We start from the raw sequence: 14,652 nt of genomic DNA, 5'->3' as shown, positions 1-14,652 counted from the left end.
CTCAAACAACAACAACAACAAAATGATAATAATACAGGGGCCTCCATATTATTTTATATATTTAAAAGAAATTTGAGGTGTGGTGGCTCACATCTATAATCCCAACACTTTGGGAGTCTGAGGTGGGTGGATCACTTGAGCCCAGGAGTTTGAGACCAGCCTGGATAACATGGTGAAACCCCATCTCTACTAGAAATACAAAAATTAGCTGGGCGTGGCTGTGCGCACTTGTAATCCCAGTTACTTGGAAGGCTGAGGCAGAATCACTTGAACCCAGGAGGCAGAGGAAGTTGCAGTGAGCCGAGATTGAACCACTGCACTCCAGCCTGGGCAACAGAGACTATTCAAAAAAAAAAAAAAAAAAAAAAGATAAAATTATTTTTTAAGAAGAATATTTACATAAAATTCAGTTACATGGAATGGTGAAAAATAAATTCTAATTTCTAAAAATAAATCCAAATGTGGAGAATAGTTTGTGCTTTTAGAAAGATGATACACTACTTGCTATGAGGATATGGAATATATTTTGCCATAAGGTACCAAGAAACAACTTTGCTTGCATTATAATCATGGTGCTTAAGGCCATTTAAATTTCTAAAAAGTAACACAAAATTCTACTAATTAAAAACAAAACAAAAAGCAAAAAACATTCTAAGACTGCTTTGATGGAGAAATGGGAATATATCTTATCTAAATACTCATTTTCTATATCAATCCTACACAGCTTTAAAAAACTAGATAAAACAGTAATGCAGTATTTAAGAAACATTATCTTTAAACATAATTTTTGGTTTTCATTTGAGAAAGCAGAAAGACATGTTCATAAATGCTGAAATATGAAGCTGGTTTTAAACTAATAAAAAATAATATAGGCATGTTTTTAAATTACTTACCACAATTACTGATTTTGCTTGCTCACAATACTGAAAATCTCCATATCGAACAGACCTACGCCCCTGTAAAGATATTTAAAATTAAGCTGTAAAAGTATTGTATTCAATATTAATAACTTTTAAACCAGTAAACAAACATGTTTAAGCATATAACAATTCTGATCAATTTTCAATATTTACAACGTTCATCCTACTCATTGATAAGTAAGTTAAAATTTTCCTTCAAAGCTATGCTAACTTTTCCAAGCCATTAATAAATATTTCCTTGAACAAAACATTTATTATTTTAGGCATCTATAATTTCCATTTTAATAACTATATGTTCTCTTAAACTTTCTATTGGCAATAGCTTATAGTTATACCCAATATACATTTGGGCCAATATTCAAATGAAATTTTTTTTTTTTGAGATGGAGTCTCGCTTTGTCGCCCAGGCTCGAGTGCAATGGCGCAATCTCGGCTCACTGCAACCTCTGCCTCCCAGGTTCAAGCAATTCTCCTGCCTCAGCCTCCTGAGTAGCTGGGATTACTGGCTCATGCCACTACACCTGGCTAATTTTTGTATTTTTAGTAAAGACGGGGTTTCATCATGTTAGTCAGGCTGGTCTCGAACTCCTGACCTCGTGATCTGCCTGCCTTGGCCTCCCAAAGTGCTGGGATTACAGGCATGACAAATGAAATTTTAAGAAAAGCCTAGATATATATATCTTTAACTCAATTCTCCAGTTACCTATAGTAACTTACCTATAGTAAAAATTCAATGTATTATCAACATGGTAAAATTACTTACATCTCGATCTACTGTAGTTGCAAAACCAATAGCTTCTTTTTGTGTACAGTTAACAGCTTTCTGAAGAGTATAAATAACTTGTTCATAGGTGTGAACCTCATCATTAAACAGCATGCAATAGTAGGTGTCACTCTTCTCTCTGTGGGATAAAATATTAATGATATATTAATTATCTATTTGTTTATTATCTTGCTCCAGGCTGACTTATTAAGAGACTACTTTGTCCTATGCAATGTGCTAGGTACTGGACACATATCTGTAAAGAATTCATCTGTGGTCCTGTGCTCTGTGATACTACAGTCTGGTGGGGAAAATACATATTGCATGTATGACTCTGTGTAAACAGGTTTTTATCAAGAAAAGAAGGTAGAGCAGGGTATAACAGGCCTGGGAGCTCAGAGAACTCTTGGAGAAGTAATCTGAGACCTGAAGTCAGAATTGGCTATCAGTAGCTCTCAACTGGGGGCAATTCCCCTCCACCTCTCATAGGTGACCATTTGGCAACATCTGGAGACATTTCTGGTTGTCAAGACTGGGGCTTGGGGTGCTGCTGGCCTCTAGTGGGTAGAAGCCAGGGATGCTGCTAAATATCTTGCAATTCACCAGACAGCCCCCTAACAAAAAATTAATCTGGCACCTAATTCCAATAGTGCCAAGGTTGAGAAACCATGGGCTAGAGGCAGGTGAAAGCAAAGGTGCTAAGGTGGCAAAGGTAAATACTGGGAGATGGAGCACAAGGAAGAAGGGGGAGATTAGTATGACACTAGTCTGGTCTGGAGAGAGACAGAAATCTTGAACAGTTTATAATGTTTTTTTTGTTTTTTGTTCTTTTTTTTTGAGATAGGGTCTCACTCTGTCGCCCAGGCTGGAGTGCAGTGGCACAATCATGGCTCACTGCAGCCTCAACCACCCAGGTTCAATTGATCCTCCTGCCTCAGCCTCATGAATAGCTAGGACTACAGGCATGCACTACCCTGCCCAGCTAATTTTTTAATTTTTTGTAGAGGCGGGGTCTTACTATGCTGCCCAGGCTGGTCTCCAACTCCTGGGCTCAAGTGATCTACCTGCCTTGGCCTCCCAAAGTGCTAGGATCACAGGCATGAGCCATTGTGCCAAGCCAGCTTATATTTTGATTTTTGCCATCCTAAGGACAATAAAAAATTTGAGATAGGAGATATAATCAGAATTGCCTTAAAGTTCACTTTGATGCAGTGTAGAGAATGAATTGTACGGGGCAGGAGTGTACATGGCAGTCCAGTTAGGGGGCCATGCTGTCCCCAAATGAAATTAATTTGGACTAGGATGTTATAGTATAGTACAGTATACTATACGACAACAATACTATAGTAAAAATCATGAGGTACTAAGTCATTTTCATCATTTCCAAAAAGGTATAGTCACCTCATTTTATTAGAAAACCTACAACTTTATCTGAAACACAATTGAGAAAGCAAAAAAGAAACAGCACCAATGTCCCTCGATCCTCATTCCAGCTTGTATTCATTCTAAACTATGACTAATTCCAACAAGCTTGGTCTTACTTCTAAGTAAGAAAGAAGGTTGTTTGAGACAAGCACACTAACAAGGAAAATAAAGCCCTCATCTTAATATATCTGTGGCAGAATCCAGCTCTCTGGCCACAAGTTTGTAATGTCAATAATTTAAGTAAAAATGGTAGATGTACACTAAAAAGCACAGTGTGGAATACATTTTATTAAAAGTTCAAATCAAAATGATTAAAATTGAATTTGAGCATGTATTCAAACCAGAAACCTCATTTATATCAAAGAGTTCATTTCCTATAATGATATTAACATATAATAAACAAAACAAAAAGTTGTAAAGTTAATCTATCATTTTATCATACAATCAAAGAAGAGAAAACTGGTTATGCCTGAAACCAGTCCTAGAGTTATGACAAAGTTTAAATATGGCTACAAACCAACTAATCAACCAACCAGCCAACCAAACAGGAAGAAATAAATCTCTACCAATTAAATGGATCACATGTTTTAAAACTATAAAATTGAGGTTATTGTTCTGCTAAAAACTCATTATTAAAAAATGATTATGCCCTATACTAGCTGTGTTAAAATTTAGCAGTTCTTCATACATGAAGAATAAACAGGTTATACTTACACCATCTCTAAATCTGCTGGCAATTCACTTTCTTTTTCCCAGGTTAATATTTCTACTGCATACCGAAACATAATAGCAAAAATGTTATAAGTTCTTGCTATCACATCTTCTGATAAATGAACAAGAGGATCCTGAAAGAAACAACAGAAAAAAAAAAAAAAAGAAAAAAAGGGCAATCATGTACATTAATTTTCATTCCGCTTCCATCCCTCAAAATAGTATAGTAAAAAGTTGACTGGTCTTCCAGCTTCAGCTTCTCTTCAGTGAATTTGATCCTATACATTACCACCCTACCAAATAAAGCTTCTTAAAATTTTTAGTTCAGAATAATCCCAGTTATTGAATCAATTCAATCAAAATATTCAATGGCACTCAATGCCTAATCAACAAATCTAAACATTTTAGAATGGTATTCCACGATCTCAAAAACCTAACATCAAACCAATTTTATAGCTTTGTATCTTACTAACCCCCAATTTCTAGAATACACAAAGGACTATTACCTAGGAAGGGCAAGCAATATTGAGTTTTATAGGTATAAAAGAGAGCTTGATTTTGACAGTTTTAAAGGTGAGAACTCATGACTTTCAGAAAACTGCCCATTGATGTTGTAAGAAGCACTCTCTTGTCTACTTTCTCTCAGCAGTGTGAGACGTGCATGCATGTTAATAGGGAACTTCAGACATTAGACGTAAGAGTGAAAGAGTCACTGAATTTCTAGGGTAATGTAAAAAAGTATTACTTTATGCTATGTTTAATCAAGGTAATTTTCAGTCAAGGCTGGCAAAATGTTTTGCACTATCTTTCATCTTAATGCTTTATCTTAAATCTAAACTCTTTAGTTTAATGGCTAAGTAGCATTATTTTCATTTCTCAAATTAAAATAGCACTATGTTCCAACATCATGGGATGGGAATCAGCAGATCCCTGAAAATAAATACACACACACACACACACACACACAGCATAAAAATAAAACATAGTGGAAAATATAAAATATGTATTTAATATTCTTATAATATATAACTACATTTTATAAAGTATATATTTTATAAAATATATAAATATATATTTGTATATATTAATGTAAATGTATACATACACACACACACACACACAAACACATATATATGGAGACAGAACATTTTTGCATACCCACACCAAAGATGAGCCTAATGGAACTGATATAAAACAAATGGAGAAGGTGGAATAAAAGAATGGGCGGCTGGGTGCAGTGGCTCACGCCTGTAATCCCAGCACTTTGGGAGGCTGATGCAGGCGGATTGCGAGGTCAGGAGATTGAAACCATCCTGGCTGACACAGTGAAACCCCGTCTCTACTAAAAATACAAAAAATTAGCCGGGCGTGGTGGAGGGCGCCTGTAGTCCCTGCTACTTGGGAGGCTGAGGTAGGAGAATGGCATGAACCCAGGAGGCTGAGCTTGCAGTGAGTGGAGATTGTGCGCCACTGCACTCCAGCCTGAGTGACAGAGCGAGACTCTGTCTCAAAAAGAAAAGAAAAAAAAAAAAAAAGGGCCAGGCACGGTGGCTTGGCCGGGCACGGTGGCTCATGCCTGTAATCCCAACACTTTGGGAGGCCGAGGTGGGTGGATCATCTGAGGTCAGGAGTTCAAGACCAGCTTGGCCAACGTGGTGAAACCTCATCTCTACTAAAAATATAAAAGTTACTTGAGTGTGGTGGTGGTGCCTGTAATCCCAGCTACTTAGGAGGCTGAGGCAGGAGAATCGCTTGAACCCAGGAGACGGAGGTTGCAGGGAGCCGAGATCGTGCCACTGTACTCCAGCCTGGGCAACAGAGCAAAACTCCGTCAAAAAAAAAAAAAAAAGAAAAAAAAAAGAATGGAGAAAAAAGGACAAAGATGCCTAAAACAGATGGGTCTAGAGCTTGAAGAAGGTAAATTTCCTTTTCTCAGTAAGAAGCAGATTTTTCAAATGTTTATAGCACCTTTTACCTATAACTCTTCTCATACAGGCTGCTTTATATGTCCCATTGAGGTTTTTTTTTTTTTTTTGAGCTAGAGTTTCGCTCTTGTTGCCCAGGCTGGAGTGCAATGGCACAATCTCGGCTCACCGTAACCTCCACCTCCGGGGTTCAAGCGATTCTCCTGCCTCAGCCTCCTGAGTAGCTGGGATTACAGGCGTGTGCCACCATGCCTGGCTAATTTTGTATTTTTAGTAGAGACAGGGTTTCTCCATGTTGGTCAGGCTGGTCTCAAACCCCTGACTTCAGGTGATCCACCTGCCTTGGCCTCCCAAAATGCTGGGATTACAGGTGTGAGCAGCCGCGCCCAGCGAAGTTTTTTATTTATTGTTTCTGCTAGCAAGGTTTATTACTATTTGTTATGGAGGCTTTAGAAATAACTGACATGGTGAAATCACTTGTATACAGAAAGAATCAGAGCTGGTCCCTCCTGGGGATTCAAACAAGAGTAGGTATTAATAATAATATGAACCTCATACTACACCACAATAGAAAGTGGAATCAAACTTCAGCTTTCCTGGTACTATTATCTCACCAAACAGTCATTCCATTTCTTACAGTTATAGCCCATAAGACAAAAACATTTAAGGATTGAAGAGTTTGATAAATAGGGTTTATAAAACTTTAATGGTCCTGGAACAGAGACAACCACCAATTCTTGAGAATCCTAACCAACAGTTTCCAAACTCTATTTTACAAAAATCCCAGGGCATGGTAGAGATGTCCTATTTGAATTAAAATGTCAGTTCCAAAATATATTCTAGGCCGAACATGGTGGCTCATGCCTATAATCCCAGCAGTTTGCAAGGCCGAGGTGGGAGGACTGCTTGAGCCCAGGAGTTTGAGACCAGCCTGGGCAATACAGTGAGACCTCATCTCTACAAGAAAAATTTAAAAATTAGCAGAGAGTAGTGGTGCATGCTTGGGAAGCTGAGGTGGGAGGACTGCTTGAGCCTGACAGGTGGAGGCTAAAGTGAGCCATGATCTTGCCACTACACTTCTCCAAGCCTGGGCAACAGAAAAAATACACTCTAAAATGTGTTACATTCCATATTGGAACACCAACTGATAATTTTTTTTTTTTTCTTTCTACAGTAACCCAGTTTGAGACAGGCCTAGACAGATTCTTCTGCCATCTCCGTACACAAATTTTAACTTCTAAGAAATGTGTCACTCATCATAAAGAATTATTTCTGCATTGAAGAGATGCTACACCTGTACAAGTCTACCAATGTTATGATGGTAAATTAAATGTCAGGAAAGACTAAGATATTCCTGCTCAGATTGCCCTTTTCATAGCATAAATCAGTTGGAACAATACATGACATCCTATTGTATTATCTATTATTACTAATAATTTTAGCTCTTTGATTATATTTATGCTACAGAATGTTCATCTGTTGGTGAGTCTGCTTTGATTTACTATTCTTTCAAGCTAGAAGAATGCAAGGCATGTTGTTAAAAAGGTTGTTAGTGGTTATTTTAGAGGGCAGTAGGAATTATGGAGAACTTTATCTTTTATGCAGTATACTCCTGTAATATTTGAATTTGTAAAATGCAAGCATGTATTACAATAAAGATTTTAACTGTTATCATATGCAATGTAGGTATGAATGAGGATTTTCTCCATACTGCCCAACTAAAAATATAGAAATAAACTAGAGGCTGCAGTCATCAAAACAACCTCAATTATCTCATAAACTGACTTTCTAACAATAACACACGTTTCAATTTACAAAAAATAAATCTATTATTAATACCACTTTAATGTGCTTTATTATTTTTTAAAATTAGATTTTCATTTAAAAAAACAATTCTAGCTAGGCGTGGTGGCTCACACTTGTAATCCCAGCACTTTCAGAGGCAGAGGCAGAATTGCTTGACCCCAGGAGTTTGAGATCAGCCTAGCGGGGTATGTGCCTGTGGTCGCAGCTACTGGGGAGGCTGAAGGGGGAGAAATTGCTTGAGTCCATGTGGTCAAGGCTGCAGTGAGCCATGATTGCACCACTGCACTTCAGCCTGGGAAACAGACCAAGACCTCATCTCAAAAAAACAAAACAAAACAAAAACAAAAACATAACAACAACAACAACAACAACAACAAAAAAAAAACAAAACAAAACCCCAAACCATGCAATAATTCTGCTAAAAATGCTTTTTAAAACCAGTATAAGGTACCGTGTTAAGAGTATCATTACTGGAGTCTATACTACATAGGTTTAAATCCCAGTCCCATAATTTGCTATGTGGGACACTTTGGGCAAGTTTTTTTTATCTTTCTAAAACTCAAGTTTCTCTCTTTTTTCTTTTCTTTAACAGGGTCTCTCTCATCCAGGCTCATACCTCACTGTAACCTCAAACTCCTGGGCTCAAAGTGATCCTCCACCTCAGCCTAAAACTCAATTATTTATAAAATATTGGTAACAGCATTATCTATCTTATGAGGCTGTTTTGGGAATTAAATGAGATAGACCAAATACTCACCATTAACATCTAGTTATTAATAATTACTGATCTGAATTCAAATAGATGGGAGCAGCATTTGTGAGTGAAATTTCAGATAACAAAAATCTTCACTTAGGTTGTTGTTCAGTTAATACTTCTTATTTAATTAAATCTAATTCCAAATAGGATTTACAGCAACTTAAGAATACATTTACATCCCAGCTACTTGGGAGGCTGAGACAGGATGACTGCTTGAGTTCAGGAGCTGAAGACCAGCCTGGGCAACACAGTAATAAAAACCATGTCTCTAAAAATAAAATAAAATAATTTTTTTAAAGAATGCACCTAATAGAGTGGTATATAAAAAAAGATGTAAAAAGCAGGTAAATGAAAATAAAGATAGGAAAATAAACCATAGTCAAGGTAACATCTATATATAGATAGAGATCACATAAATTTTCACACAGCTACTACAGGCAGGCTGTTTCCAACCATTTGGCTCTTTTTCCAAAAGTCTCAACAAAAGGAAACACAATCAGTTATGAGATTCACACCAGGAGAAACATAACATTTCTTAATACAGAGACCTAAGAGAAATTCCTTATGGACTCCTATAAAGACTAACAAAGGAGATACCACATATTATGTGTTGGTTCTCAACTGGGAGAGGTACATCTCACCACCCTCCCTACTCACTCCCACACCCCAAGGGGCAATTTGAGAACCTAGCTGGGCATTTTTTTCTGTCACTGTAGTGGAAGATGCTAGTGACATCTAGGGAGTGGGAACTAAGTAGGCAAAACACAATGCTTTCAGTAGCCTACACCTAGGGTCAACAAACTTTTTCTGTAAAGGAGATAGTACTTTAGTCTTAGCAGGCTATAGGGTCTCTGCTGCAACTACTCAATTTTGTTTGTAATGGGAAAACAGCTACAAATACTACGTTAAAATTTAAGCATGACTGTGCTTCAATAACATTTTATTTATGGACACTGAAATTTGGATTTCATATAATTTTCTCATGTCACAAAATACAATTCTGTTGATTTTTTTCAACTATTTAAAAACAGACACAAGAACAGGTTGTGGACAAGATTTGGCTTGTAGGAGTCAGAGCTTGCTGAACCCTGTCCTATACAATGAAGAAATATCTCACCCCCAAATGCAAAGAGATGAGAAGATCTGTGGAACTCCTGCATAGCATTTCTATATCACCAGGTTTCCCCCAGCTTTTTCGGAAGATGTAGGCTAAATGTATGACAAAAAAATTATGTTCAACAGTTACTGGGAACAGGTATGTTAAACAAAATGCTATCTTAATACCCTTGAAGACTTCATTTCTCTTTTTTTTTTTTTTTGTTTTTTGAGATGGAGTTTTGTTCTTGTCCAGGCTGGAGTGCAATGGCGCAATCTTGGCTCACCACAACTTCTGCCTCTCGGGTTCAAGCGATTCTCTTGCCTCAGCCTCCCGAGTAGCTGGGATTACAGGCATGTGCCACCACGCCTGGCTAATTTTGTATTTTTAGTAGAGACGGGGTTTCTCCATGTTCGAGACCAAGCTGGTCTCGACTCGAACTCCTGACCTCAGGTGATCTGCCTGCCTTAGCCTCCCAAAGTGCTGGGATTACAGGTGTGAGCCACCACGCCCGACTGACTTCATTTCTCTTAAACTTTTTTTTTTTTTTTTTGGAGACAGAGTCTCACTCTGTCGCCCAAGGCTGGAGGGCAGTGGTACAATCATGGCTCACTGCATCCTCAGTCTCCCCTGGCTTTGGTGATCCCCTTACCTCAGCCTCCTGAATAGCTGGGACTACAGGCACACGCCACCATACCTGGCTAATTTTTGTATAGACGGGGATTTACCATGTTGCCCAGGCTTGTCTTGAACTCCTGGGGTCAAGTGATCTGCCCACCTCGGCCTCCCATAGGGCTGGGATTACAGCATGAGTCACCGCGCCTGGCCTTAATTAAAGTCTTAAATATAAATTAAATGGTAGAGTTTGGAAGGCTTTATTCTTTGTCTAGTTCCAGGACTATACATTCTCCAGGCAGGATTGTATGACTTTTGGCTAGGCAGGGGAGCTTGCTGGTGTCTTCTTAAAATTCAGGAAATTAAGTAGAGCTTGGACTGTTGGATAGCGGATAAAGCCAACAGAGCAAATGTAGGCAGATTCAAAACTTTTCCTTAGAAAATTATTTTAAGTCTACTCTAACACAGGGATAAAAAAGGTAACAGAAGTCCTAAAGTATCTTTTCCAAATAAATGACATGACATTTACAGAACATAAAATTAACCATTTTAAAGTGAACAACTCAGTGGTACTTGGTACATTTACTATAACGTGCAACTACTACAATCTAGTTCCAAAACATTTCCATCACTCCAAAGTAAAACCCCTTACCTACTAAGCCATTTCTCTCCATTTTCCTCTTCCCCAGCCCCTGGCAACTACCAATCTGTTTTTTCTCTCTACAGATTTATCTATTCTGAATATTTCATATAAAAGGAATCATACAATATGTGACCTTTTGAGTCTAGCGTCTTTCACTTAATATGTTTTAGAGGTTCATGCATGTTGTAGCATGTATCAGTTCTTCATTCCTTTTTATGGACGAAAAATATTCCACTGTATGTATATTATCACAATTTGTTTATCCATTCATTCACTGATGGACATTTGGGCTGTTTCTACCTTTTGACTATTGTGAACAACATTGCTACAACATGTGTGTGCATGTACTTGCTCAACTTCGGTTTTCAGTTCTCTTGGGTATATATCTAGGTGTGAAATATATGGTAATGTTTAATATTTTGAGGAACAGCCAAACTGTTTTCCACAGCACTGAATCATTTTCTATTTCCACTAGCAATATACAAGGGTTCTAATTTCTCTATATCCTTGTCAATACTTGTTATTACTTTTAATAGTCATCTTACTGAGGGTGAAGCAGTATCTCACTGTGGTTTTGATTTTGCATTTTCCTAATGACTAATGATGTTCAGCATCTTTTCATGTGTTTGTTGATTATTCATATATCTTCTCTGTAAAAATGTCTATTCAAGTCTTTTGCCCATTTTTAAATTGGGTTTTTACTGCTGAGTTGTAAGATATAAACTCAGCATACTAGATCCTTTTTGGATACATGGCTTGGATATACACACATATACTTTCTCCTGCAGTCCTAAAGTTTTATACCAGTGGTTTTTAACCTTTTTCTAAAGCACAATTCTTTTTTTTTCAAATATATCTTTATTTGTCCTGTATTTCTACATACAGAACCCCAATCAACTATATAAAAATGGAGCTTCTCCAACAGAAGTGGAAAAATCTGGAACCTTGACCACTTGGCATCTTACTGTAGCAAATTACAGAACCCTTTCACAAAGCAAATGAAAAACAAAACATGTTTTCCATAGCACTGAATCATTTTGTATAAATTTTGATTTGTACATCAAAAGCTTTGGTCATTCTGATAAAATATATTTGAGACCTGTAGGATATGGGTACCAGGAAGAACTTTTTTTTTTTTTTTTTTTAAAGACAGGGTCATGATCTTGGCTTGCTGCAACCTCTGCCTCCTATGGCTCAAGCGGATCCCACTTCAGCACCCCCAACCCAAGTGGCTGGGACCACAGGCACGTGCCACCACACCCAACTAATTTTTGTATTTTTTGTAGGGATGGGGTTTTGCCATTTGCCCAGGCTGGTCTCAAACTCCTGGGTTAAAGAGATCCACCTGCCTTGGCTTCCCAAAGTATTGGTATTATAGGTATGAGCCACCTTGCCTGGCTGAGGAAGGACTATTGATGTCCACTTGCCCCAAATCTATATCAGGCCTACTAACAATGTAGACGTACTTGAGTGTACCTATTCCCCTGCCATTTAAAAATAATAAAATCTGAAAGAAGGATCTTGAACTATACAACAAATTGTCATAAAATGTAGCAGAAGAGGGACTGCCACAGGTTGGCTAACGGATACAAGAACAAAGCTAGATAGGAAGAATGAGTTCTAATGTTCTACAGCACTATAGCATGACTATAATTCACAATTTACTGTATATTTTCAAATAGCTAGAAGAGTGGATGGTGAAGGTTTCCAATACCAAATAATGTTAAATGTTTGAGGTGATGGATATGCTAATTACCCTGATTTGCTCATTACACATTGTATATATGTATCAAAATATCACACTGTGCCCCATAAATATCACGCTGTACCCCATAAATATGTACTATTATTGTCAATTAAAAATAATAAAACATAATCTATTGTAGCATACCATTGAAAGATTTTATCATTGTATAATTACAGTTAAGTGAGTTATTAGAAATAGATGGAAAGTTTTTGAAGTTTTAAAAAAAGCAGCAGAGATTTAAGCATTTATTTTGTGGGACTCTACTATTCGATTACAAATCCATTTAAGAAAAATAATGCAGGATCAACAATTTGAAAAACACAGTAAGCAGTGGGAATTATTTGTACTGAGCTATCAACACTACACATGGTCCCATCACATAACCAATGATAATGGAAACCAGGAGATGATGATTGGGATTGGCTGTCATGTATTGTAACAGAAAAGAAAGCTATCTGGCCCCAAAAGTCTTTGTTATAATACAGATATACAAAACTCAACTTAGTTAACTGGTCTACACATATGGGAAAAATAATCCTCTCAACCACAAGTTAGTGCTCAAATAAACTTCAAGTATGCTTAAAACAAAACCCCAACCAAATAAAAAATCAGAATTAAACGAAATTTCCAGAATTTCAACTGTGTACTATTAGCAACCGTACAGCATCCACAAAATGCAAAGAACTTTCAAAGTAAACTAGTCACTGTCAATAGTGGAAGTACTATTTGCTTATCCATTTCTCACATCATCTAATGACTATTTCTAAAAATATTTCAAACTTGGGTTAAAAACAACTTTGTGAAAATGTTTTTACCTCTTCTTCCTCAATTTCAGAGGTGTTAAGTTCATGTTTTTGACAGTAAGGACCCTCTTTCCAAGCTTCAGTATCACCACAGTCACAGAAACCTCCACCTCCTGATGTTGTCATCTTGGAAAAAAATTGTAAAGTATCTTGTCAATAAATATTTACTGAGGGCTATCAGATAATAAATAAGAATATCAAGTGCTAAGGAAATACCATTGCTTAAGTGTTTAATTTCTTTGGAGGCATAAAATTAGATAAAATGCCAAACCTCTCAATGTTTTAAAGTTTATTTTAAATACGCCTATAAGCTAATCTAAGTGATTTCAAAATAAAATAAGCTACTTTGTAATGTTTGCCTACATGACTTCCTTAATTAGGAAAATCATGAGGATCACAAGGGTTTTCTTGCTGGGTTTTGGTTAAATTGGTATAATGCTGATATCTACGCTACAGGTTGTGATGCTATAAACACAATAGACTCGGGGGTTATACAGATTCCTCTAGTTGCTGTCTCCTAGAGTCTAAGAGTGCTGCATTTGCTTTGGAGAAATTAACCAACAAAGACTATAGAAATAGTTAATTTTTCTTCTCTATACACCTTAAATAGCCACTCTTTGAAAGGACAAGTAATAGGGGCTCAGGAAATACAAAAGTAGACTGCCTAATAAAAGCTTTTCACCACCTGCAATGTTCAGGAATTATTCATAATTCCTTAAGACAGGGCAATGATTTAAGAAATCTGGCATCACAGAACCAGAATTAATAATTGGTAGACTAGAAATTCTGCTTTTCTTAAAATAGTATGAGGAAGAGCTTACTAACAGGTATTAGATACAGCAAATTTTAGAATAAGCCCTATTATATTCTGCCCAAAGTAAGTATTTGTGTTATATATCACAATATAATTAATGTAACCCTATAAATGACAACTATTCCCAGGGAATGCAAAGATATATGCCAAGAAATGTGGGTAGGAGTCATTTGGAAAATGACACGTGCTTGTTTCAGTTACCAAACACAGGCAGAACAGCTTAAAGGAAACTGGGCCTCTTTTACTGATTTATGAGACTAATGAACAGACAAGAATATAAGTAGCCCAATTTTGTAACTGGGTTTTTATTATTTTTATTTTTTATTTTGGGATGGAGTCTCGCTCTGTTTCCCAGGCTGGAGTGCAGTGGTGTGATCTCAGCTCACTGCAACCTCCGCCTCCCAGGTTTAAGTGATTCTCCTGCCTCAGCCTCCCGAGCAGCTGGGATTACAGGCATGCGCCACCATGTCTGGCTAATTTTTGCATTTTTAGTAGAGATGGGGTTTCACCATTGTTGGCCAGGATGGTGTTGATCTCCTGACCTCGTGATCCGCCTGCCTTGGCCTCCCAAAGTGCTGGAATTACAGGCATTAGCCACTGCGCCCGGCCCCGTAGCTGTTTTAGTTC

The 14,652-nt window shown here is 37.3% G+C and overlaps 1 protein-coding gene across 5 annotated transcripts in view; it reads right to left on the bottom strand.

Moving 5' to 3' along the window:
- The window catches only part of UBR2 (ubiquitin protein ligase E3 component n-recognin 2), a 128,799-nt gene that overhangs the window by 85,248 nt on the left and 28,899 nt on the right, over positions 1–14,652 (bottom strand). For all 5 annotated transcript variants that reach the window (XM_019029814.3, XM_019029813.4, XM_055389634.2 and 2 more), the window contains exons 4-7: positions 13,224–13,337; positions 3,823–3,953; positions 1,684–1,822; positions 894–956 (exon numbers count right to left, since the gene is read on the bottom strand). In XM_019029814.3, coding sequence (XP_018885359.1) covers positions 894–956; positions 1,684–1,822; positions 3,823–3,953; positions 13,224–13,337 — 447 coding nt within the window. The remainder of the gene's footprint in view (positions 1–893; positions 957–1,683; positions 1,823–3,822; positions 3,954–13,223; positions 13,338–14,652) is intronic.

The sequence above is a fragment of the Gorilla gorilla genome, chromosome 5 (genome assembly GCF_029281585.2).
Source record: "Gorilla gorilla gorilla isolate KB3781 chromosome 5, NHGRI_mGorGor1-v2.1_pri, whole genome shotgun sequence".
Lineage (NCBI taxonomy): Eukaryota > Metazoa > Chordata > Mammalia > Primates > Hominidae > Gorilla > Gorilla gorilla.
Note: the sequence above shows the minus strand (reverse complement) of the source record. Positions and strands in the feature narration are given on the sequence as shown.